Genomic DNA, 27556 nt, shown 5'->3' with positions numbered 1-27556 from the left:
GTCTGTCTCCCCCCCTAGAGGACAGGAGCCTTACCTTGTTCTTCCTTCATTCCTAGGGCCTAGCACAGTATCTGGCACCTAGGTGGTGCTCAATAAGCATTTACTGAATGAATAAACAAACATAATGGAGAACTGTCAAAATAAAATCTCCACCTATTTTACTGGACATGGTACCTATGTTTTATATAATGACTGATAAATCCTAAAATGGAATCTTTAGGAAACAAACATTAAAGGGAACATACAGCACTAGAAGGTAAAATAAATAAGAGTCCAAAGACAAATACTAAATCCAAAAAAATAGAGGCCACCCTCCCTCCCAAAAAAGAACTATATAAATATAGAAATAAAAGATACTATGTGATGTATTACAGCAACAGGGTACACTTACCTGTTTGCAGATTCTGCACCAGGAATAGGTGAGAATTGTATGCTGATATCCAGGTACTGGAGAATCCAACTCCTTCAGGATTATCTGCACACAGCCTTGGCCATGGACAAAGCGTCGAATGTGATGCACCATGGGGGTATCACAGAACATGCTAGGACACTGATAGGAAGGCCTTTGACAAAAAGAAAGTCCTCACATTAACCACGAAACCGAGGAGCAGTGTATAGTGAATCCTGGCTAATCAGGACCACTGTAGAGAAAGTGCAGCATCCTCTCAAGAGTAAGGATGACTGGTGGATGATCTGCTCATTCACTGGTGGTGAATGATCTACATTCATCCTGCTCAGAGCCTGCAGCTGAACATCCTGCCTTCAACCACATCACAGTGACAGGTTAAACTTGTTAAGCACCTTCTATTTGCCAAGTATTTCTAAAACATCATCTCATTTTACCTATTAAAACTCCTGACATTTGTGGAGTTTGTTAATACCTATAAAGGGGGCTGGTAAAGATTAAACTACTTGCTCTTTGTCATATTAAGTGGCAGGTGATAGCTCTAAGACTTAAACTGAGGTCCTTAGCTTCTCTTGCCTCTCATTTAAATCACTGTGAAAACAGACATTCTAAAAAAAGTCTGTGGGATTGAGGGCAATTAGATGGGCAAAGATCTGAGGAATGAACTGGAGAAGACATGCCGGGTTGAATATGAAAGGATTACTTCTCTGTATAGTAAACCCTGGCACGTGGCAGGAACAGGAAGGTCACACAACAGTGCTCCAACTCATGTTTATATTTAGGTTGAAATTCTAGGCATCAAAAAAGCATAAATGGAACATAAGGAGAAAATTGGTTCTTACCGGAAACAGTATCTCTCTAAAAATATTCCTAATGTAAGATCATTTTTTCCATAAAATTCCATTGTTACAATCCTAAAAGAAAAGATTTCTTAGAAACATATCATATGAATTACCACCCAGCAAAAGATATTTCATGAGACTCCAAACTGATACCTGTTAGATCTGCTTATAATACAGTATTAAAACAGGTGCTACTCTTTTGTTGTTAAGGAACAGGTTTTACCTCATCTGATAGACCAGGTTTGTACTAGCCACACTACAGCATTGTATCCATTCCCAGTCCATTAGTATCCTATGAAACTATTTAATCAGGATGCACAAACTGTAATATTAAATGAGTAAAACTGATCTGAGTTAGGAAGAAGTAAAAGTTTCCCTTACAAAGCCTTAAGCCTGGTCAGTATAAAATGGGACTCCTGCCTCTGCTCTCTAGTCCACACCATTGCTGAGCACGAAGAGCAGCAGCTCATATTCCTCCAGGAAAGGCACTTCTTAACTTTATACCCAACTTATAAATGCCCACAAATAAGAGAGTTCAGCTATACATACCTGTCGAAACCCACATCTTATATCAAGCCTTGACCTAAACTCCCAGAGAAAATTCCCATGGGCTCACCCAGCCTCAAGTCAGACTGCTAGAGCTCTACTGATGCTGGAAGAATCCCTGATCTCACTGGTAGAAATAAGGGTTTCTGGTGTCCAAAATTAAAATACAGAACACATTTTGTCATGGAAAGTACTCCAAAAATAAGCAGTTATGTTCTTTAGTACTTTTAAAACTAAACTATGTAATAACTAGGCTTTTGTGACTATTACTGGAAATAAATTATAACATTATAAAATGTGTTTCTATCAATCTACTTAGAATTAAGTTTTAGAATAAAACTTAAGACAAAAGACTGACTGCTTTTATGAAAACAATGCCTAAAGAAAACCTGCCTGATTTGTACATGTTATCAAAATGCTTAAAACTAGCTTTTATGTATCAACTTTCTCACTTTTATAACTACAAATTTCTCTTCCATCCCTCACATCCGTTTTCACTCTCACTAAAGGTACTTTCATTTACTTCTACCCATGAACAAATACAAATTTCATATGTAATTCACAAGTTCTAAAGTTCCATCAATTCACATATGACCAGCAGCATGCCATTCACCTAAAAACAGAGCCTAATGGCTGAATTTTGTTCAGACTTGCTGGAATTCTATCCTCAAGTACAATAGTGGGGGGGGGGGTGCAAGGAGGGTGGGCAAGGAACCCTACCACGGACTGACGCAGGCACTGGGAGCGTTGCTGGACTGGGCAGAAGAGCTGCTGAAGAGCACGCACAGTCTCTGGTGGTTGGCAGGATTCAGACAGTCCACCTGCAAGAGAAGGAACATCCAGATGAGCACCCACAAGCCATCACGCACTCCAACCCCAAGGCCCATCTCCAACATCCGACACACTCCACTCGATTTGTAAAGCCTCTGCCATCACTACAGGGGTTTCAGTGAAGATTCAAAACTACAAGACACTAAATATAAGGAAGAAGAGCAGTTAGTTTTTGAGGTAAAGCAATCCAAAAGGTTTAAGTGAAACATAAACATACAAATAGATGTCTAAACAGCTTGTTTTCTTAAATACTCTTATTTTTACAAAACTACATTAAATTATCTTGGAAGTAGTTAATTAAATATGAAACAGTCTGAATTGATAGCTGGATATAACATCCACCTGAGATACCCAGAAATCTAAATCCTGAGGTATTTATTTATTTGTACTTTATACCTGTTTTTGATCATTACAAAGGTAACACCTGTCTCTGCTGAAATTCAAACAGTACAGAGGTATATGAAGAAGTTCATGAAGTACTTAAAGCCTCTCCTCCTTTGATGCTGCCCCACCTCCCAAACTGACAAATTTGACTGTATGGTTAAAAACCATGTACTGGGCTTCCCTGGTGGTGCAGTGGTTGAGAATCTGCCTGCCAATGCAGGGGACACGGGTTCGGGCCCTGGTCTGGGAAGATCCCACATGCCGCGGAGCAACTAAGCCCGTGCGCCACAACTGCTGAGTCTGCGCGTCTGGAGCCTGTGCTTCGCAATGGGAGAGGCCGCGACAGTGAGAGGCCCGCGCACCGCGATGAAGAGTGGCCCCCACTCGCCGCAAATGGAGAAAGCCCTCGCGCAGAAACGAAAAAACCCAACACAGCCATAAATAAATAAATTAATTAAAAAAAAAAAAAAATCGGCTGTCAAAAAAAAAAAAAAAAAAAACCATGTACTTTTGCTAGCTCATACACATAAACACACAAAAACACCCACATAAGTATACACAGGTGACTTTGGTTTTTTACAAAAATGGTTTGATGCTACATATATTAAAACACAATTTGCTTTTTTTAAATATTTATTTATTTATTTGGTTGCACCGGGTCTTATTTATTTATTTATTTTTATATTTATTTTTGGCTGTGTTGGGTCTTCGTTTCTGTGCGAGGGCTTTCCCCAGTTGCGGCAAGCGGGGGCCACTCTTCATCGCGGTGCGCGGGCCTCTTCACTATCGCGGCCTCTCTTGTTGCGGAGCACAGGCTCCAGACGCGCAGGCTCAGCAGCTGTGGCTCACGGGCCCAGTTGCTCCGCGGCATGTGGGATCCTCCCAGACCAGGGCTCGAACCCGTGTCCCCTGCATTAGCAGGCAGATTCTCAACCACTGCGCCACCAGGGAAGCCCACAATTTGCTTTTTAACACTAGAAAATATATCATGGGTTCTCTTGGGTCATTAAACGAGATCCAACTCATCCTTTTAACAGCAAACAATTAGAAATAATGCTTCAGTAAACACCCTTGTACATATATTATAATAAAATGTAAGTATCCTTATACCAAATGCTTACTTATTCTGCAGGAATAAGTTATAAAAGATAGGAATCCTAAGTCAAAAACATATATGTGCTCATGTAAATTTAAAAGACCTCCCTATCACTTTTAATAAGTTTACATAAATGTATATAAACATAAATTTAAAGTTTATTATAAGTATTTTTCCATACCTCATTAACCATGGCTCTTACCACATTCTTTTTTGCCAATTTCATGTATTAAAAACGGTGTACCATTATTATTTAATCATTCCCAGACTTGTGAAAGTGAACATCTTTTTGTTTTATTAAAAAACTATTTCCTCATCTAGAGATAGATTTGTTCATTAGTTTTATTACCTCCATTATCAATAATGTATCCATGAATAAATCTTATTTTTTTAAAACACATCCATTTCCTACAATAAACTTCCAACCCTTACTGTCCTGCTCATTGCCATTAAAAGGATCAAGGACGCATCACACTAAACCCAAGTCATCATGCCAGAAATTTTAAGCAGCTCCACGCTGCCCCCCTACCTCAGAGCTCCTCCTAGTTTACTGTGAGCTTAGCCTGAAACCCTCAAAATCCAGTTTCATTACATTACACTCCTATTTCATACATTTTAAAGCAACACATAAGCCGAAAGACCTAGACAAAAAAAAAAAAGCATAGAGGAAATATTTAATAAATCTGCATGCAATTTGCCACATTTGATTATTTTTACCCTGCCATAGCAGAGATTTTCAACACATTTTTTTTAAAGACATGTATGTTAAGTAGATTTATTTATTTATTTGGCCGCACCTCAAGGCATGTGAGATCTTAAGTTACCCGACCAGGGATCGAACCTGCGCCCCCAGCAGTGGGAGCGCGGAGTCTTAACCACTGGACGGCCAGGAAAGTCCCCAACACATTTTAAATTTACACAAGCACACAAAGTGGTCTTGCTCACCTTTGTTGACCACACTGCATCACTTGTAATCAACCCTTTCTCTTCGTCACCTTCACTTTTGCTTCCGGATTTGCCACTTGAAGTACCCGATGCATCCTTAGAATAAGCGAAAGGGTCTGAATTTTTCTGCTGAATTCTTCCTCCTCTGGCCCGATAATCGGCCAGCATTCTCCCCAGGCTCTGGCTATCACCCAGGTGCTCGGCAATTCTGGTGCTCACTAGCTCGTGCGAGGGCAGGACTTGAATAGACTTGGCCTGAACACTTCCATTCATGCCCTGAAGGCCAGAGAGATCCCTGAGCATCTGTTTCTTCCGCCTGCTCTCCATTTCTTTCAACTCTTTATTGAGGAGAGGAGACCAGTAAACCTGCTCCGCAAAATAATCTCGGGTAGAGCATCTCATCCCCTTTTCAGTTAAAAGGAAGGGCTCCCGGAATGTGATTACTGGGGAGATACAGAGGATCACATCTTTCAATTCCTGTTTAAAGGTCAAAGAATAAGTCTTTCGTTTATCTTCAGAGGAGGTAACTTCCTCAGTAATATACAGGCCAGTGTCATCCTGCAGAGGGTCTCTAAAGGCTCTCATCTGGCTTTTGGGATCCTGCAGCTCCTCTGTTTGCTGCAAAGCCTCTGGCTGCTCGCTGCCTATGGCATCCTGTTGGTCGTCTATATGGAGCGGCAGCAACGATTCCGGTACCGATGGAAAGAGAGCACAGGGGGCGCCTGCTGGGCAAGCTGCTGTGGCATGCTCTTGATGCTTCGAAGAGGCAACATCCTGTGGCACGCTTTTAGTTTCCTGATCACCCTTCTCAAACAGAATCCTTGATTCTAGCAAACTGCTATCATCAGAGGGCAGAAAGTCCGGAGGGAAGTCAGGCTCCCGGGGGAGGGGACTTCCGCTGAATGGCTCTTGTGCGGCCCCTTCATCCTCCTGTCCCTCAATCAGAGAATGGAAGGAGGGGTTTGGTGTTAATGTAGGAGGCATAGCAAATTCATCCATGAGGAAGGAGATTTCTAGTTGAGAATGATAAGCTACACAGATCATAAATATTAGGATCTCCTTAACTCGAGCCAGCTCATAATCAGAGCCTCCTCTAAGCTTGATTGTACAGCCCAAGTGCTGTGGACAGCCTTCAAAAAACATCAGTGTTTTGGTTTGTTCTACAAATAAACAAACACAAGGTTAAGAAGGCTTAGGTGGCAATCCAGAAGTCCAGACAGAACTCACCATCTTAACATCTACCAGAGAAAAACCCTTAAGTAAAACCACAGTTGCCTGTCCTCATTTAACCACTGCTAATAGCTATTTCCTACTAAGTCAACCTTGTAGTACTGATGAATTTACTCATGTCCTCAGGTCCCCAATTCCAGGTAAATCTATACTAGAGATCACTCACCATTAGGCAACTGAAACATCTGCATGTAAAATTTGTGACAGGTGCCCAGGTGAGGTTTTGTAAGCAGCTGGTCCATCGACATCACCAAATCACCTTGGGTCATCCGACTGATTCGTTCTAAAACTTGCTAGAACACAGAACAACATTATATTACAAAATTAGACAGAGAAGAATAAAATTCTTAGAAAATTTAATATGAAAAAATAATAGGAACATATGAAAATGCCCTCGCAATGAATTTCCTTGATTTTAATAATTAAATGACTTTTACTGACTCTAGATTAGTCTACACTTAGAAATCAATATGTGCGTACTAAAATAAACCATACTCATATTAATGACATTATCAAAAGACATTTAAGCATAATGCACTGGCAAAAGATACTGACTCAGGGGCGGAGGGTGGGAAGCTTCCAGGAAGGTGGGAAGCTTCCAGGAAGGTGGGAAACTTCCAGAACTGACCTCTGTTCTGAAGAGGGTAACTTTTCAAGGGAGAGAACATTTTCTGCTACAAAATGAAGTCTCCACAAATACTACTTATTAACTAATGTCTATTACACCTTTGGTCTTGTAGAACCTATGATGAGCATTATATAACTCGTATGAGTGCTATATGAATCATACTTTATTCCAGCCTAAGATCCTCCAGTCTTATAAATAATGAAATCACTGCCATGCCTGTCCTACTTTCAATATAGATGGCGCAGCAAAGAAATAAATAATTAAAGATCCCTGCATATCTACCATACATGCATATAAATTTATAAGCCGTGATTTTTTTTAAATGATATAAAAATAGAAAAATAAGAACACTCACTGATTTTACATTAATGACCAAAGTAATGCCATGTTCCAGTAACATATCCTGGGCAATTCGAGATACCGTTTTCTCAACTAAAACCAATGTGGGCCGAACATCAACTATTCGCTGAACGTAGTTCTTCAAGAATTCCCTTTCCTAAGTAAGATAAATCAAAATTATTATGTGTGGTACAATTCAAGATCTAGACATGTAAAAATATCAGGATAGTTTGACTATTAATATCAAACTCCGCCTAAGTTTTCTTTGCCCACAAACCACTAATAAATATTTCCTACTAAGTAAACACTGTAGTACTGATGTGTTAACTCATTTCTCAGGTCCCCCAATCTCAGGGGAAACTATGCTAAAGATCACTTACCATTGCTATAAGCAAATTAACTCAAACACAACCAAGAATATTTTTCATCATTCTAATCTGCTGATTATGCTGAAAAGAGTTTCAGGAGAAATTTCATTCTCCAACTCACTAACTTTACTTTGAAGGATTTTGAATTCTTAATAACCTATGACATAAAAGCCAAGAATCCAATTAGCTAGCTCTCAAAGGTTATAAATAAATAAATAAAAAACCCTAACCCTAAATGAAAGCAATTTCTAAACGTTTTTAATATAGTTATGAATTCCCCCTTTTACAATCTGAAAGAAACCAGAATATCTCTTCTTTTGGGTATCTGAATAAATAACTCTCTAACAGATGCTATTTCAGCTACTTCCTAATTTCAATCTCCGAACAGGTAATATTCTATCTAGAACAGCTATAGTTAAAAATTAAAACATTTTTAATACAATTTCATCACAAAGGCTTACTTTCAAAGCAAATGAATATTGTAAATAACAACCAGAGTTAAAACAATATAATTCATTAATTGTTTCATAAAATTTCTGGCCTCAGAGAGGTGACAATGGAATGTGGGAGCACATCTGTCACTTCTGCTCCCTATGCCCAGTGCTTTCTGAGTAAGACTGTATTCATGGTCAGTGCCACCAGTAATGGACGAGCCTATTCCCTGCAATGAACCTGCCCTGTTAGGGAGTATATTTCTTCTCACCCTTCTCTGTGTTACTGATAGAAGTTGCACATTTTCAAATTCTCCCATTATTAACAAAATGGAATTTTTTTTCCTTGAAACGTGTTAATTTCCTTCTCTGCTTACTAAATTGTTATTTAATGACATTTTAAATGATTTTATTTGTGCAGCTCCAATAAAGAATAACTAAAATAAGTTGATTTTTTTTTTTTTTTAAGTTTCTGGCCTCTGATACAGGGATAGCAAATACATTTCCTCTCAGTTCCAGCTCCAGTCAACTATTATGATTATGCATGAAGCACCATGCTAAAAAGGGGTCCTGGGAGAGGCTCAGCAAGGAAAGAGTATCAGAAGGTAGGGCAGGAACACAACGGAGCAGTGGCAGACCAACAGATCTTGAGGGCCGACCTTGTGAAGACAGTATAGCACCACAGGCTAATTATCTCTTTGCCCACTGTTTCTCATCCTCCTTTTTCTAACTGTCTACCTTTCAGCTTCTTCTTTGATTGGTTATTCCACAATGAGTGGACCAAAAAAAGGATTAAAAAAAAGTCATATCAATTGATACCTTCTATCAATTCAAACTAAAAACTTTAATAGGTCAGAACTTAAAGATATAATAAACTATGTTTTATAGCACTGATGAACCAGATGCTTTAAATTACATGAATTAAATCATGTTTACTAATATACATTGCCCAGAGCACAGAGCATACTTCTCTAACATAAAGATTTTAGTCTGTTAACCTGGTCGTAAGGGTGGAGTTAAAATAAAGCAGATAAATTTAAGTATAACTTTTTTGTAACTAAATATCTATGGATTCTGATTACTAGTTCATCGACTCCAAGACACAAAATTTTACACATTTTAACATCTCTGCAATTAGGATGCATCTTGCAATCCATGTGGTTGTGATCTAAACCTAGAAAAGTCTTTCACTGACACCTTCAGTGAGATCAAGAAAAGTCCCAGCATCACAGTACCTTAGATTCCATGAACGATAATTGTGCTTCCCCTTTTTCCTTATTTCAGTTGTCATTGAAAAGTCATAGTAAATAAGAGCTAGAAGGAATGGTATAAATCTAGCTGAAACCCCTCACTTTTACTGATACACAGCCGAATTCCAAAAAGGAAACAGTCCCAGTTAACAGAGTTCATTAAGCAATAGAGCAGAGTTTCATAACCCATGGTGCCTTTCACCACAATTAAGTTTTTTCTGTTGCTGTCTACGAATTCAGAACAAAAGTGATTAACCACTCTTAACCACTCTTGAGAAAATGTACCTATCACCTATGAATTTTCAAGCAATGCTTTTCCTAAATGTTTCTGGAACTGAATGTAAGTGTTTCTGCTATAATAGGAATACACATTCCTGAAAACTTCCCATTTTGAACAACTACAAATTAATTAATAGCATTTATGGGAGAAAAGAGGTTGAGGCAGACAACTTTTAAAACCTATGTAACTTCATATTCAGAGCACTAACAAGAATAAAAATTGGTACCTTGACAGAGAACTTGGACAGCCCAGACAGGCAGCTCAGTGTAGCTGGAGGTGGCCTCAAGGGAAATTTAAAATGTACAAAAGCAAGTGCAACAGTACAATTGGAAATGGAACTCTGAACAGTGAACGCCTAAGAGCCTTCCAGGACCAGGGGTTGCATCTCTCTAGGGAGAGAACTCTTCGAACAGGAGCTCACTTCTAATTTCTTAAAATAGAGCTAAAAGGGTTCCTGTCTTTATAGGAGCTGAGCTGAGGCTGATTTTCTCTCCAGCTGAGGGTTATAATCCTACCGCAGTTTTTCTGGGCCTCCTCACTTAAGCAAAACCAGACAGAAACTGACACAACTTCCATCTGATGTTATTCCCTTTTACCAACTGTGTGTAAGCTACTTAGTGTTCTAGAAACATGTGTTTTAGTAGAACAGACTGTATTAAAAATCAGGTATTACCATTGGGAACCTGATTAAGCTAGAGAAATCCTTAAAGTAAATCCATGACCCAGGTGGGAAGGAAAAACAGGATTTGGATTGTCACTTTTTCTTCATATATTCCCAAAAAGTCATGTGTTGCCTTTAACACTTTGAAACTAAAAATAGTGACAGAGGTAAGCTTCTAAAGTGTGATACATAAAAACATCTTTTATAATAAATTTTTCAAATGAAACAACAGCAATTAAGTTTGTCTGTCCAATTTAACCAGCTGGAATGCGTTATAAGAGCTGGCAAGCATCATAGTACGCAAACATCCCTCCAGATTACTGTTTCAGTAAGTTCTTACCTGAAGCACAATAGGATCAATGCAAGTAAATTTAGTTTCTTCTCTGTAGAGATACTCAATGGAACACTTCAACAGAAGAATTTTGGGGTTTTTAATAGAAGAATTCATCTAAAAAATAAATGAACAGTTTGTTAAAACTTCGAAGTTTGCACCTTATAGTCCTCCTTTAATCACAACTTTAAATTCACACTGTTCATAATTCCTCTTAAATAGATGATCTCATTATATTCATATTAAAATACTCTCATTTAGTTCTTTTGTGGTATTCTCTTACTTTTTTTCAAAGCAAATTATTAGTTTAGGGCTATGCAAAATTCTTCAAAAATTGGCTTCTTTTCTAATAATGCTATTTTACCTAATCTTCTATACTCTTAACTATTTGTTTTTTTTTAATTTCTAATGTTGCAAGAAAAGCTATCCAGCCCTGGGTAGGGCAGAGAGGGGCTTAAAGACAGACTACTCCACAAACTCCCACAAATCAGCAACTCTGAAGGCAGAATTTAACTTTTCTGAAATTCAAGAAGGGTAGATGAGGGAGAAAAGAATTAAAACACCTGCTGAATATATTTTTAATGGAATAAATTTCCAAGCAGTCATAAATTTGCAAGCCAAATTGGGTAATAAGTTAAAACAGAAAACCTTAAAGCATATCCTGAAGCAGTGACTCAAACAATATATCCTAACCATGCAACTAAAGCCACAAGCAGAACAGCCAGGGCCTGCAATCCAAGTTTCCGATTGACCAAGTTTATCAGGGCCAAACCGGTAAATGGTCCTGAAAACAGTGACTCATCAGCTGGGAAACTACATTTAGGGCTCTTTTAGCAACTACAAATTAAAGACTAACTCTAAACATGGTCAGTGGAGCAAGACAGTCATTCATGCATATGTGTCTACCACACCCACATAACAGTTTTTAATTCCGGAGATGAGCACAACATACCTACCTCTGAATTCAACAAAGATCATTTAATTTGATTTAAAGTACTACTTTGGGGACTTCCCTGGTGGTCCAGTGGTAAAGAATCCACCTTGAAATACAGGGGACTTGATCCCTGGTCAGGGAACTAAGATCCCACACGCCGCGGGGCAACTAAGCCCGCGTGCCACAACTACTGAGTTTGCGCGCCTCAACTAGAGCCCGTGTGCCGCAAACTACAGAGCCCACGTGCTCTAGAGCCCACGCACCACAACTAGAGAAGAGAAAACCCGCATGACACAACAAAGATCCCACGTGCTGCAACTGAGACCCGACACAGCCAAAAATAAAAATAAATATTTTTTAAAAAAAATAAATAAATCTTTAAAAAAATAAAGTACTACTTTGATGGGTAAAATGTTTTAATAAGACTCTATGTAGAAATATGAACTCTGGATCATTGCTATAATATCAAATCCAAACATACTTTTATTTCTCTTTGGTCACTAACAACTTTCAGGAGGCTTAATGACTTACAAAAAATAAATTATTAGACCCTGCTTAGAAAAGAGTGAAAACAGGACTGCAGTTTCTCCATCTAGTTGTTCAGGCTTGAGATCTGCCTGAGCTCTCACTGTAACCGAATCAGTATCCTCAGAGGTGGGGCCAGGGTGTCTCTATGTTTGATAAGTTCCCTTAGTGATTCTGAAGCACAGCAAGGTTTGAGAACACTGTTACAGATCAACGGTTTCTCAAAATGTGAGAACCAATAAACGACACTGGAAACACCCAGAGTGCCTCCATTAAAAGCAGTCCCAACCGAATGTGAATTGGTGCAGCCACTATGGAAAGCAGTATGGAGGTTCCTTAAAAAACTAAAAACAGTGTTACCACATGATCCGCAATCCCACTCCTGAGGATACATCCAGAGAAAACTCTAATTTGAAAAGATACATGCACTCCAATGTTCATAGCAGCACTATTTACAACAGCCAAGACACGGAAGCAACCTAAATGTCTATCGACAGATGAATGGATAAAGAAAATGTGGTACATATATACACAATGGAATACTATTCAGCCATAAAAAGGAATGAAATAATGCCATTTGCCAACAATGAGGATGGATCTAGAGATTACCATACTAAGTGAAGTAAGTCAGACAGAGAAAGACAAATATTACATAATATCGCTTGTATGTGGAATCTAAAATATGACACAAATGAACTTATATACAAAACAGAAACAGACTCACAGACATAGAAAACAAACTTATGGTTACCAAAGGGGAAAGCAGTGCAGGGAGGGATAAATTGAGAGTTAGGGAATGGTAGATGTAAGCCACTGTGTATAAAATAAATAAAACAACAAGGTCCTACTGTACAGCACAGGGAACTATATTCAATATCCTGTAATAAACTATAATGGAAAAGAATATGAAAAAAATATATATATGTGTATAAAAAACCGAATCACTTTGCTGTACACTGGAAACTAACATAACATTGTAAATTAACTATACTTCCTTAAAAAAAAATTTTTAAAGTAGTCCCACCCTTCCCCTACCCACCCCCCAATTCCCACCCCCGTAAACCTATTGAATGAGAATTTCCAGGGTTTGGACTTAGGGATCTACATTTTTAACAAGGTCCACAGATGATCCTGATGCACACTACACTTTGCTAATCAGTAGCCTTCAGAATAAAGTGAGATACAAAGCCCCTGCCTGCTTCCTCCACAGCCCCATCTCCTGCCATTTCCCATCTTGCACCTTAGGATCTCAGAGTTTCCTTAGTCCACCAGGTTATTTCACCCTACTCTCTGTGCTAGTGCTAGAAAGAGCCTCAGGGTTGAAGGTAGAGATAAAAGGGAAGAAGGATAACAGAATTCCAGTGATAATTCTGAGCTCAGCCCTATGAGGAAGAACAAAGCTGTCAAATGGTAGGCCTCTGGAAGGACTCCAGTCTGTTAGAAAATCCTGTCTCCTTGAGATGCGGTGGGGTGAAGGGAGACATGATACCAGTGTCCTGTCAGCCTGCTGGTTGGGAAGCCTTCTTCTGTCTGATGAGTTCCCACTGTACAAGTCCCAATCATCATCGGCTCTGGGAGACTCTCCCTCAACCCCCAAAATTTCACCCCTATGGGAGACACTGCTAGTCACCCCTCAATGTCCAATCTCCTTTTCTTCCATGATTAAGGTACCCCCAGCTTGTTAGCTTGGCACATAGTCACAGTCTGCTGAACGTCACTGTGGAACTGAATCACATTACCTTTTTATGGGCAATATTCTTGGTACAAACAAACCCACTGACAACCACAGAATCAAACTTCTTTCCACCTGGGATCTAATGAAACAATTAAGAAAACAATAAAATTCAATGACACATCCTTAGAATCCAGTCAAATAAATTCTATTATTTATTATTTATTTTCAAATAAGTACAGAAAGTTCCAGGATGCATTTCTTCCTTTCAACCAATAATTAATGGCCTCTTAGCATGATCATCAACACTGTAACATACTACCTGGTACTTGATGCCAGATGTCAATTAAGACCACTATTAAGTTACATATCATAGGCAAAAACTACAGGCAAAACTCCACTACTCTCTAAATAAAGCAATTACCCACTGCTTTTACTCATAACAGTGACAGTAATCTGTGGAAAGAGGCCCTTTCATAGATGACACATCAAGAAGAGGAAGCAGGAAAGTCTGGGTTCCCAACTCATTGCAAGCCCAACTTACCCCCCACCCCCATTCACCTCTCACTTCCTAACAGTGGCTTCTATGACCCTTAAGTGCACTGCTAACAAATAGAGCAGGCAGAGAAACTTCCCCCTCCTCACCTAGCACCCCTCCTGGTAATGAGCCTTTCAGATTACCATTAAGAGACAAATTACTATCAGGCCCATCTCATCAATTCCTAGCATTAGGAAAGCATTAGCAGAGCTCACTTTTTTGATGTGGACAAACTGACGGACATCCATGTCATCATCCCGGTTCTTGACATCAGGTCGGACTGTCTGAACAACCTGGCAGACTAGTGATACAATGATGTCCCTCCAAGATGGTGACAATGACTCACTATGGAGCAACTGCTGGAGTAGTGCCATCATGTGGTTGTGATTAGCTGAGCTACAAAAATGTTACAGGAAAGAAGTCTGCATAGTTAATACTGCCAGAGACAACAGTTTTGAAGATACAACACAGTCTACCAAAGAAATAAGCACACAAATTATGGTTCACAGATGAGATCTTCTTGGTCAATTTTATTCTTTCTGCATATCTGCACCTTAATGATTTTTCACATAAAGAAAATCTGTGAATATCTTCAACTAAGATGACCCATTTAATTTGATTAAACTTTAACACATAAATGACAATGGGGACAGATAAGCACAATTTAGGACACTTTTTGTTTTATAAGAAATTTCACCAGAACAGGCTTTATTTCCTAAGTAATGTTAGTATTTTTGACTTTCTAAGGAAGAACTATGCACATGCCTATCAAGTCACTGAAGATTATAAAAATGGAGAATTAAAATTAAAAAGCTCACTGCCTTACAGCAACCTCTCCATGGCTTGTTTCTCTCCATTCTCCTCCCTCAGCAGCTCCAGGTTGTTATGATGCCAGCCCAAAGGTGTGAAAGGCAGCTCTTTGGATTTTTCCTCAACTCGACGGTTAAATAAGGATTCTAAGTGTAAAATAAGAAATTATACTTCATTGTCACGTTTTATACCATCTACTCATAGATTTAGAAATTGCCAACTTACGTTTTTACATTTTTTAAGTTAGTCAATTCAATTGTTGGTGTAAAAAAAGCAAGGACATGTTTAAATTCATAAATAAAAAAATGAACTCTGAGTTAGATCATCAATATTCTCAACAGACAAAATCAGAGACAGAAGTGTGAAAAGTAAATTTACATAAGCAACCAGGACTCTCAAGAAAATAATTATAAATACGGCTTCTGAAAAGCAAATAAAATGAGATTTCTTTACAGTCTTTTTATTTATTTGGGGACATAAACAAAACAAGGTGGTTAATTTTTCCTATAAAATCACAAACTGAAAACTGCATTCAATAGAAATCAGAATGCAAGCAGAACATGTGATAGTGTGGGTGCTGAACTTTAAAAAGTTCAGCCCTGATACGTCTGAACCAGTACATGACAGTATAGAAAGTCTACTCAGACAATCCTTTTAGTGTTTCTTTTTCAATACAGGAACAAAAGGCTTTCTTTTTAATTGGCAAAACTTTTACAAGTCAGACCTAAAAATTAACTGTAAAGAAATTAAAACATGGTAAATAACAATTTATGTAAAATTCTGTTAATGGATCAAGACCCAAAAAATAATAGATAATACTACATGCTTTGCAAAAAAAAGATGCTCACTAAATGCTGAAAACTGTGATTGAATAAATGGAAAGAAAAGAGGTGAGAAATGCTTACAAAAATTCTCCAATCTTTCCCCTCTTAAAGCAAACTAAACAAACAAAAAAACTTTCAACTAAACATTCCAGCAGCTTACACAGTAAAGCAAGTGTCCATGACAAGTGAAGTACAAAAATGGCACAATTCAATTATTTAAACCCCTGGTCTATAAACACCTAGTTGGACCAGATGCTTGGAGGTGAATTCAGAAACACTGCTAAGTTATGACACCAGCTGCAAGTGGCTGCCCTTGTACCAGCTTGCCCTACCTTCTCTCTTTTATGTGAAACCCTCCCATTATCTGAGGCCTAAGCTGTAGAGTGTTATGGACCAATTAAGTAAGTGTGTCTTCACTCCACAGCAAGCTAAGTAGGGTCGCGGTTAGAAAAGGCTTGTACTTCCTCTTGTCCCCGGGAAATGAGCAGCAGAATTAGTTCTTTATCCCCTTCTGTCCACTTGTCTCCCCAACTCCACAGGGCAAGCGGCATCCTCAATCGGATGAGATCTGCCTGTAGGCTTTTTGATAAGCTTGACAATCACTGACGATATGTCTATCAATACTTAATACTATACTCATGATATAGGAAAGCATAAACTATTCATGCCTTTAAATGAATAAAATTCAAAATCTATTTAAAAGCTTTTAAACAATTACTTTTCAGATCAGAGGCCTTCTTTCAAACCGAGTCCGAGTTTATATTTTTGGTTCTCAACAGTCTCAAAGTTACTACACATATTAAAATCTGTGTTCCCATGATACTAAAATAATCATATACATTGTCAGTACCTACTCTGCACCTATCAATGTGCTAGGCCCCAAGTATATCCCCATGAACAAAAGAGACACCATCCCATGTATAGCTTTTGATAAAATTACCTTTGATGAAGGCATCACTTATTGAGAGCTGTTGTCCTCCATTGTCAGAAATCAAATACTCTGCATAGCAGGGAGAGAGGAGAGAGAGGAGGAAGGAAAGGAGAAGCTTATGACTATTAACATGCCAGCATAATTATACAGAAAACACACCCACACACAAAGTATTACCCATACTAAACCCATCAGTACACAGCCAAGTCACAAAACTTTAGGCTAAAATGATGCTTTATAACTTGTTCTGCACACTTCATACTAAACTTGATAGACTTAAATTAGTAACTCAACAAAACCTTGAAACAGTAATGACAGATAATCTTTAACAGATCATTCTTCCCTTATCAAAACTGAACTGGTTTACGAAAACTGAGATCGTCAGTAATTTTCATGACAAGCCTAAAAAGTTACTCTTTTTCTCATGCACAACTGTATTATTTAACAAACAATGAGTTCAGATAGAGAAGCCACCTCATAATACAATATAAGGTGGGGTTTTTAAAATTTCAGAATATAAGCTATAAAATAAATTAATACAAAAGTGACAATGGCAGGGAATAAAGATGTAACTCGTAAGGATTTATATTAGTTTTTAGAGTTTTAATTTTCAAAAATTCTAACCAAATACTTCCAAATAGTTGCTGAAAGATAACTTCTGAACACACACAGTGAATGTGTTCTTTTAGAACTTTTAGAATAGTAATTATTTTTCTTATAAGTGAAACTTACTCTTTACTTCCCCATGACCTTTTCTCTAGGTCTGTGCCCAAGCACAGCTCAAATGAGGTTCTTTCTACCATGCAAATTTAACCACAATGCATTTTAAGCCCTTTAAGGCAAAGGTGCTCCACAAAATTCTTTGCAGGTAGAGTTTATTTATAAACAAATGGGCTTCAAAAGTCAATGTGTCTATAAGCCAATATGCTCATCCTTCAAACAAGAAAGTGGAGAAAAAAATTTAGAAAGTTCAAGTGTGCCATGTCAAATACAACAAAATCAAGTATTATATGGACCAGTGAAAACAGATGTTATACTTTATTCCTATACCTCCCGCACAGAAATTAATAATGCCTACCCCTATTTGTTCAACTAATGTAGAGGCTTTACAAGCTTTACTCTTCATACTAAAGGATATATATATATAAAATTCCAGAAGCGATGGATTTTCCCCATTATGAAAAAATTTCAAACATACAGAAAATCCTGTATACCCTCCACCTAGACTGAACAATTGTTAATGATTTGCCATATCTGATTTCTCTCTATATGTGTGCTTTTTTTCCAGACCATTTGAAATTACACATATCATAACATTTTACCACTAATACTTCAGCATGCATCTCTTAAAAATAAGGGCATTCTCCTCTATAGCCGTAATATTTACACACTTAAGAAAACTGACAATTTCTTAATATCATTGAGTTAGTCCATATTCAAATTTATCTAACTGTTCCCAAAATGCTTTAATAAATGTTTTTTTCCCCCTCAAACCTGGATCCATTAAGGTTCATACATTACATTCTCTTTATTCTCTTTCAGTCTAAAGTAGACTTCCTACCTTTTTTTTTCATGATATTGAATTTTGAAAGAACCCAGGGAAAATGTCCTGGTGAACATCCCACATTCTGGATTTGATGGATTGTTTCCTCATGGTGCTGTTTAAATTGCTCTTATACCCCCTGTTTCCCTATAAATGGGAAGTTAGGTCTAGAGGTTTGCGGAAGCCATGATTTTCACTTTCTTCTCTAGGTTCTACTTGCTAACTTTCCAACAATGGTTCAGAATCCTGCGACCAACACAGAATAAAATATTTTTTAATTGCATAACTCTCCAAGACCAATAGTGAAAAATTAATCAAACCAGAAGATCGCGCTGTCTCAGTTTTACAAGTTTCTGAAAATGAGGGGTTTGCTTATGTAACATAAAAAACATGACCAGTTTTTTTTAAGTATAGCTATTTCAATCAATTTTATAAATTCAAATTTCCTCAGCCTTAAAAGCTAGCAGATGATCCCAAAGAAATGACTTAATAAGTATTACCTTTACCTTTAATGGAAAGATAAAAAGCATCCATTCTCATTTTTATTTAAGAGAAATGAAAACCAGAAGCAGAGGAAATCTTTCACTTCCCTAACTAGGTCACTCTGATGACCTTTATTTTCTGGTAACCAGTGTTCCTCCTAACTACAGTGAAGAAAAAAATAATTTATTGTATCTCAACTTCACAAGAAAAGTAGAAAAAAGAATAATTCCTGTTAGTATGCTAAAAATTAACAAGAGAGAACTGTGAAAGCCAGAAATGTGTATTAAGGGATTTATAAAGTCCTCAAATTACAGGCTCTCAAGGTTGCAAATGACCTAAGAGGTCAATCTAATAATTACCTTCTTTCTGGGGTGTGTGGGTGTGTGGGTGTGTGTGTGTGGGGGGGGGGGGTGTGTGTACACATATACAATGTAATATTACTCAGCCACAAGAAAGAATAAAATCTTGCTATTTGTGAAAACATGGGTGGAACTAGAGGGTATTATGTTAGGTGAAATGAGTCAGAGAAAGACAAATTCTGTATGATTTCACTTATTTGTGGAATCTAAAAAACAAAACAAATGAACAAACAGAACAGAAAAGAAACAGAGTTATAGATACAGAGAACAAACAGGGGTTGCCAGAGGGGAGGGGGGTGGAAGGAGAAAAGAAATAGGTAAGGAAGATTAGGGGTACAAACTTTCAGTTGCAAAATAACTAAGTCATGGGTGTAAAATATACAGGGTGGGGCATATAGTCAATAACTATGTAATATCTTTGTATGGTGACATACTGTAACTAGACTTAACTGGTGATCATTTCAAAATGTATAGAAATATGTAATCACTATGATGCATAACAGTTGGAGATCAATTATACTTCAAAAACAAACTCAGAAAAAGAGATCAGATTGGTAGTTACTAGAGGAAGGGGGTGGGGGAGGGGAAATTAGACGCAGGCAGTCAAAAGGCAGAAACTTCCAGTACTAGGGACGGATGTACAACACAATCAATACAATTAACACTGCTGTATGTCATATATGAAAGTTGTTAAGAGAGTAAATTCTAAGAGTTCTCATCACAAAGAAAAGAATTTTTTCTATTTCTTTAATTTTCTATCTATGGGAGATGATGGATGTTCACATAAGTAAACTTATGCTGCACACGTTAAACTTATACAGTGCTTTATGTCAATTATATCTCAGTAAAACTAGAAGGGAAGACAAACAACAACGAGGCATCCTCTAACTCTTCATTATTTTGGACTTCACTTCCTCTTAACAGACAGTGTTCTTTCCTGGGTAAGGTTATCTTAACAGAGGTTAAAAAAAAAAAAAAAAAGTTCAATTAATATTGTATCAACTTCCCCAAATAACTGGCCTAATTTTTCTCTTTGCATCACAATTTTAAAAATCTTTCCCAAGATATCCTTGGCATTTCCTCCAATCTTCAGTGCAGTCTGGACTTCTGCTATCCTGCCACTTTTCTAAAAGCACTGGTCCCTCTTTCAGACTGCTCCTCATATGAAGGTTTCCTCTCACAATTTTTCTAGAAAAAAAATTTTTAAAGGTTGAGATCAGAAAGTTGCCAGAGGAGTCATGATGGTTTTTTCAACTGCAGGTGCTGCCCCTTTAATTTTCCTTATAAATGCAGTTTGAGGTTGTACTGTAAAAACGTCATTATCGCAGCCTTCTATTCCCATTCTTCCCCCAACATTATGAAGTTAGGTTTCCTAAAGCAAATGCCTGACTGTGCTCAGCAGTCCACCTTTTGCTATTATTAGTTGCATGATGACAGGTCACTTTCTTCATGATTTTCAAAAGTTCCTTAACTTTCCAAGAGATGAAATCACCAGCAAGTCAAAATGTATTTCACACTCTTCTTTCAGCACAATGAAATTGCCAACAGAAGTGTCCAGAGAACAGATACCCTCCGTCATGACAGATCATCCCACCTATGAACCACATCTGTCATTTATATTACAAAAATCCAATATCCTCCATGTGACCAGAGTCTACAGTTAATTCTCACACAAGTGCCACGTCTGCTTCACTGTCCTTTCATACTCACCCAAATGTCTGCCATCATTTTTCCAATTTCTGCTTTGAGGATTCCCGTAACGATGTGTATCTTACTTGTGCTCAATGTGAGTCAGGTGTCCTCTTTTCTCACACCCTCTCTAAGTTTCTATTCTTAAATAAGATATACCTTTTTATTACTATAACCCTTAAATGCCATTTTACCACATCTTGATGAGAGTGGCTAATATCGACAATTATGAGAAATCTGTTGTAGAAATGTGAATTTGTTTCCAATTATTTTAGCATAGATGTTTACATTCAAAAGCTTCTCTCTTCTGATAATATTTTGAGGCTCAAAGTAGGCAGCAGCAAAGAATTAGGCAGGAATTTCAGATCTAAGTAAGGAGACAATTCAAATTTAGAGCGCTAAATATTAAAAATTCAAACTACAGGTGAAATCATGGAATAAATTGCTTCATCTGTAGAATAATGATTTTTCAGTTACTGTAACATAATGAAATGCCACAGTTACTTATTACTTATGTTTTTTTCTTTTTTTTTGGCCGCATAGCATGCGGGATCTTAGTTCCCTGACCAGGGATCGAACCCATGCCGCCTGCAGTGAAGTGCGGAGTCCTAACCACTGGACCGCCAAGGAATTCCCAATTATGTATTTTTTATTTATTTACCTTTACTAATGCCACTTTAGAGCTAAAATTTAAATTGCCTTTTAATTATAGCCAACAAAGTAAACCTCATCATCCATTTTTAAAGAAAGCATTTCATTTCTATGTACCGCTATGTTAGATTTTAGTAATGGTTTACCTTATTTTTCCTTTTTTACCGAATGTCTTTTGAATTATTATTTTTCAGTAGACTAAAGCCTCAAATAAGACAGCTAAAAGAAGGAATTTGTTTTGTATTAAAGAAGAAACCTTGTTTATAAATATAGCATATGCACAATAAGCATTTTAAATTAGAGTAGAAAGATGTTTTGGAATGTGTGAACGTTTTTCACCAATCGAGTTCAAGCATCTGGAAAGGTTTAGTGGAATACTATGCTACTGGGCAATAGCATAAGCAAATAAGCTTTAAAATATTAAATGAAGAAAGAGAAATGAATAGAGCAGAACATCCATGTTATAAATGCAAAGAAATGCCACCTTGGAAGTTGCACATTATGCTAAGGGAAAAGCAGTCAGATGTAGTTCCTTTTAAAGACTACAAGCTTTAAACTGTGTGTGGTGGTACTGAGGTAGAAAACAAGAAATAAAAGGAACCAGAACCAACCAAAAAACAAAAAAAAAACATGTGGGGAAGAGGTGTGGGGAAAATGAGAAGGGGTGGACCAAAACCCACACCAAATCCCCTCAGCCATAGGGGTCAGAGGAAGCCAGAAGGACAAGCTGGCTTGAGATCTCTCCAGCCTGTGTTTGGACTGCAGATGGTGACTACCTCCTACCTTTTTGGTCAGCAGGGTGAGGGGGCACATGTGGGTACTTGGAGGGCTTCTTGATATGGAAGTTCACGTTGTCCAGCTCCACGTTCAGGCTGATGGACGCGGCTGAGTCACTGTCCACTGTGGACTGGAAACTGCTGACTGATGTGCGCTTGCTAGGACTGGCAGAGTCTTTTAGTGTTGGGGAGGGGAAAGAAATACAGGGAGAGGAGGGGAGTAAAAATGGGTTTCATCAGGGTATCAGAGGAAAGGAGAAAAATGGTTTTTTTAATATACAAGCCCAATGTGCAATACCAAAATGGATACAGTATTTTCATGTACTTCTGTGTAGACTTAATAAAATTTGAGCAAGTTAAATGTAAAATGAATTTTTAAAATGAAGAAATATGTTGGAGGTTCTGCAGAGAGAAGGTCTGATATCATAGTGAAGAGGTGAGAAAGTTGTCTACTGCAATATTAGCTCGGAGTTATTTTTAAGCTGCTGCAAACTAAAGACTACGGCAAAATCTGAAAACACCAGTAGCCTAACAAGTTGGTTTCTTAAGAAAATACTGTATCTAAGACAAGGACTGCTATCAGATGTTGTTACATTTAGTTGGAGCCATAAATCTTAAAAGTAGGACTGTTTCAACTAAATAAACAAAACACTCATTTTATCATACATACACAGTAATGATTCATAAAAACTAAAATGTCAGAAAGTGAAACTCACTGGTCAAATTGTCGTCACCTTCTTCAGCTATCTGCTCTGTGTCGCTGTCATCAAACTTGATGTCTTTAAACCAGGATGGCTCAGAGTGTCCTTCCACAGAGTTCACTGAGTCACTGTCCGGAGAAGGGGTCTCGGAAAATTCTGTACTCTGAAAGGGTCAAGACAGGATCCAAGCAATTGACCCTCAATGGCAACAATGTTGAGGCTGTCACACTACAAATAAATTCTAGCCCAATATTTGTACAAGGCTAACCACTAAATAAATTTATGTAAAAATAAGCAAATTAATAGAAGCTAAGTTGTAAACCAGCATCATGCTGGCAACTCCACTCTTACAATTATAATATTTATGAATCAGTAAGCTTAAAGGCAGCATATTACGAACAAAACATACAGATTTTATAGTGTCTCATCTTTTATTCCTGAGAGTAAAGACAGCTCAGAATTTATCCTAACCCTGTGCCAACATACTGGAAAACAACGGTTAGATTTTAACACATAACACCACACTAGTGTTTTGGGTCTTTGTCTTTTCTAACCATTGATTTTTCAATTTTAGTTCACAAAGGTATTACTGAATATTATTTATATCAAATTGACATAAACCAAAAGTGAAAGTATATCTTTTTTTAAAAGTTCTATCTTTAAGTAATTTCCAATTTCCTAATTAAAGTAAAAAAAAAAAAAAAACAGAAAAGAGAATATTCACCGTTTTACCATTACTGTACAGTTGAATACTGCTATAGAGTCAAAATCTATTGCAATGGTACCATGAAGTTTTTTCAATTGTTTTATTATGTATACTCCCTCTTAGTCCTAAAAATGCAGACATAGTAAAACTGAAAACCACTGAAGATAAATGACAAGCAACTACAATATCACAAAGCCAAGCTTAAGAGAAGCCACACCAACTGAACAGTGTTTGATTCCAATGGGTTTTTTAATCACCACTACCTATCAAGTAAAAATGTTTAACTTTCCTCAAACGGCAGGGAAAACATGTTAGAAAAGTGTATCTTTGGGTTATTCAGCTAGTTTTTATTCCCGCTGATGGAGAAGACTTGGCAGCAAAGCTCACTACACTCCCCTTAGCAGTGCCGCTGAACACTACCTGCAGTGGTCTGTACAGCGCGTACTCATCCCGGAAGAGCTGGTCGTGATGGCTGACACAATCCAGCCAACGTCCATCCACCATTGCCTGTCCAATTGCTATAGCTTGTGCCCTGAATCAAGACCAAGAAAAGTGAAAACTTTTAAAAGTCAGTCAGAATAATTTTACAAGTACAAGATCAGACACAAACTGAATTTTTTTTCCATTCTAATCAGAGTTGGAATTTCAAATGGTCCTTGGATAGGTGAGGGATAAAACAAGAGAGACTTGAAGCTAAATTAAAAGATCTTCCCATGTACCATAGTAAAGGAGAACCAGTCCCAAGAAAACCTAATTTCAATTACACAAACATTTACAAGTACTCAGTGCATGCACACCCCTGTACTTACTAGGAGTAAAAAGTGTTGAGAATAGCATGGCTCCTGTCCTCAAGGAGCTTACAGTCTTTGATGAGAAGACAATACCAAATATTATAAATATAGATATAAAATGTATATCTATATATATACATGAAATAATTATTAACACATTACATTTATATGGCAGTTCACAATGTACCAAACACATTTGCCCATATTATTTCATTCTCACAGCTTCTTCATAGGATCACATATTGTCCTCATATTAGAGCTGAGAGGTCAAGTCTCTAAGAGATTGAATACCTTGACAAAGGGCACAAAACTAAAAAGAGATACAACCCAAACTGGAACCCAGGGCTTCACTGCTTACAGCTGTTTCTTCTCTTCCTACATACTTGTTTCTTCTAAGCAAGCAGAAAAGCCAGGTGACGCATTACCCTGAAAGGCAACAAGACCTGTCTGTCTCTTTCTCACAAATGATTTGTGAGGCAGGCTAGGACACTCCTGGTGTGGTTAATGGACCCAATTCTCAAGACAGGTTGAAAGTTCAGATTAGGGAGCAGTAGCAGGAGAATCTACTGTGGCCTTAGGATCTAGCTGCATTCCCCAACCTGGCTTAACTAGAGAGCTCTGGGCTTTGGGAATTAACTGCACATTTCTGCTTCTAATAAATAAGGTGAACTGTGACCCCATTTGGCTCCTTGCATCTACTCTCTACCGATTACAACTCAGAAGGGAGGAGGGTTGAGTAATTAGCAGCCCAAACACCAAATGCAGAAAGCAAGCAGCACCCCACTCACAAAGAAATTTGCTCCCTTTATATCTACATGATATGTCATTAAAAATAAATTCATAAATAATATCAAAAAGTCTTTCTTAAGCTCCATTACCTTGTAGCAATGTGTCCATTTCGGATTAACCAGTTGACTAACTCCTTTCCTACAATGCAGTTGGGATGAGTTCTCAGCCAGTAGCGGTGATCCTGAAACTCCATTCCACTACTGTGATGGCAAATTTTTTTCCACAGGTCTTTTAACTGAACACTGTCCTGAAATCACATTATGAGGAAGTAATTACTCCTGAGAAGGATGCTATATACCGTTTCAGACTGCTTCTTGTGATTTTTAGATTCATAAAAGGAAACTCAATTCAGATTTGTCATAGCTAACTTACATGATTTAATAGAAATGACACATGCATGGGGAACAGCTTGAACTCAGCTCATCTAATTGCAAACGTAACTTTTTCTCTTGAGAAAAAAAAACAAAAAACTATCCCAAATACTTTTTTTTTTCAGTCAATGGCACATACCATCGGTCTCCTGATTATCTAAACACAGAATGTCACACCCCTCTTTGGAGACAGAACAGAAGAGAAGGAGGGAACAGTGAATCACATTAATCTAAAGTAACTTTCTGTAGCTTTTACCCCACCAGATTCTTACCATTCTCACATATACCCAACTGCCAGGTGAATTTCCTAGAGAAAGGCCATCAGGGAATTACTCCCTGCTCAAAAAAACCTCAACACTGCTCAGCACCTACAGGTTCAAATCTAAACCTTACAGAGACTGAATTCACCACCTTCCACCAAGTAGCCCCAAATAACTTTCCATTCTCATTGCCCACAGAAATGAACTTAATATCCCTCCCAACATCTCCCAATTAATAAACGTCACCTCAGTCCACAAAAAATGCCATGCTTATTCTCACCTCTATACCTTCTGAATTGTAAACCTGAGGACAGAAGCCATATCTTCCATTTCTTTGAGTCACTCTTATGATTGAACACAGTATTTTTTTTTTTTGAACACAGTATTTTACAAAGATAAATTCAATAAACAACTGATTACTACCTACTTAAACATATAATATTAAATGTCTGAAAAGTATTCCATGTGTATAAGAAACATGTTCCAAAGTTTAAACAGCAATCTGGGACCTAACTCAAAGTTAAGCTCTAGTATTATGTAGGCATCTGAATTCTGATTTTGCCAGATGAAAGCAGTCAAGAAAATATTAATGTAGCATATGAGCATGGAATGCTTGACCAATTTCAGGTCATCTTAATAAAAACTTAGCAAATTATTTCCTCTATTTAATTTATATGATAACGGGCTATTTCATTTGTATTTGTCTTAAAAAAAAATTAGTGAGATAAACATTCTTTATGCTCTAAAGTTGCAATGGGTCAAAGATACTGGACCGGTACCAGAAGAATTTTGCGTTCATCCTCAGTGGTCTCTGTCCTAACATATGTTCGGTTAGCCTGGGGACTGACAGATGTCTCATATGATGGTACCATGGGAGACCCAGATCGATCCAATGACAGGTTAGTAATGCTGGCTGATCTGGAAATAAAAACAGAAAGTGAAAACACAGTTGTAAATTCTTCATCAATAAACAGGATTATAATGAAAGTTCATTTTTAAATAAATGGTTACTTGCCAATGTTAAGGGCACTTTTAAAAGTAGTTATGATGGTTATATATGATACTATCATTGGGGAAGCTGGGAGAGAAGTATCCAGAAATTCTCTGCACTATTATTTCCAACTTATATGTTAGTCTGTAATTATTTCAAATTAAGTTTAAAAGAAAGTCATTATGGACGTAAGTGTCCATCGACAGATGAATGGATAAAGAAGATGTGGCACATATATACAATGGAATATTACTCAGCCATAAAAAGAAACGAAATTGAGTTACTTGTAGTGAGGTGGATGGACCTAGAGTATGTCATACAGAGTGAAGTAAGTCAGAAAGAGAAAAACAAATACCATATGCTAACACATATATATGGAATCTAAAAAAAAAAAAAGAAAAAAAAATGGTTCTGAAGAACCTAGGGGCAGGACAGGAATAAAGACGCAGAAGTAGAGAATGGACTTGAGGACACGGGGAGGGGGAAGTGTAAGCTGTGACAAAGTGAGAGAGTGGCATGGACATATATACACTACCAAATGTAAAATAGATAGCTAGTGGGAAGCAGCTGCATAGCACAGGGAGATCAGGTTGGTGCTTTGTGACCACCTAGAGGGGTGGGATAGGGAGGATGGGAGGGAGACG

General features: G+C 37.6%; 1 protein-coding gene across 11 annotated transcripts in view; it reads right to left on the bottom strand.

Moving 5' to 3' along the window:
- PIKFYVE (phosphoinositide kinase, FYVE-type zinc finger containing) overlaps nt 1-27556 on the bottom strand; it is a 77075-nt gene that overhangs the window by 26075 nt on the left and 23444 nt on the right. For 7 of the 11 annotated variants that reach the window (XM_057551386.1, XM_057551385.1, XM_057551384.1 and 4 more), the window contains 16 exons: nt 26701-26839; nt 25380-25537; nt 24131-24242; nt 23020-23167; nt 22311-22478; nt 16812-16871; nt 15064-15193; nt 14453-14633; nt 13767-13841; nt 10578-10685; nt 7264-7404; nt 6447-6573; nt 5051-6210; nt 2515-2615; nt 1249-1320; nt 392-563 (listed from right to left, as the gene is read on the bottom strand). In XM_057551386.1, the coding sequence (XP_057407369.1) occupies nt 392-563; nt 1249-1320; nt 2515-2615; nt 5051-6210; nt 6447-6573; nt 7264-7404; nt 10578-10685; nt 13767-13841; nt 14453-14633; nt 15064-15193; nt 16812-16871; nt 22311-22478; nt 23020-23167; nt 24131-24242; nt 25380-25537; nt 26701-26839 (3052 nt within the window). Of the gene's footprint in view, nt 1-391; nt 564-1248; nt 1321-2514; nt 2616-5050; nt 6211-6446; nt 6574-7263; nt 7405-10577; nt 10686-13766; nt 13842-14452; nt 14634-15063; nt 15194-16811; nt 16872-22299; nt 22479-23019; nt 23168-24130; nt 24243-25379; nt 25538-26700; nt 26840-27556 lie in introns of those variants that run through there. The other 4 variants (XM_057551390.1, XM_057551391.1, XM_057551392.1 and 1 more) reach the window with 2 other exon arrangements.

This window comes from Balaenoptera acutorostrata, chromosome 8, assembly GCF_949987535.1.
Source record: "Balaenoptera acutorostrata chromosome 8, mBalAcu1.1, whole genome shotgun sequence".
Classification (NCBI taxonomy): Eukaryota; Metazoa; Chordata; class Mammalia; order Artiodactyla; family Balaenopteridae; genus Balaenoptera; species Balaenoptera acutorostrata.
The sequence above is the reverse complement of the archived record's forward strand: the minus strand, read 5'-3'. Positions and strand labels throughout refer to the sequence as shown.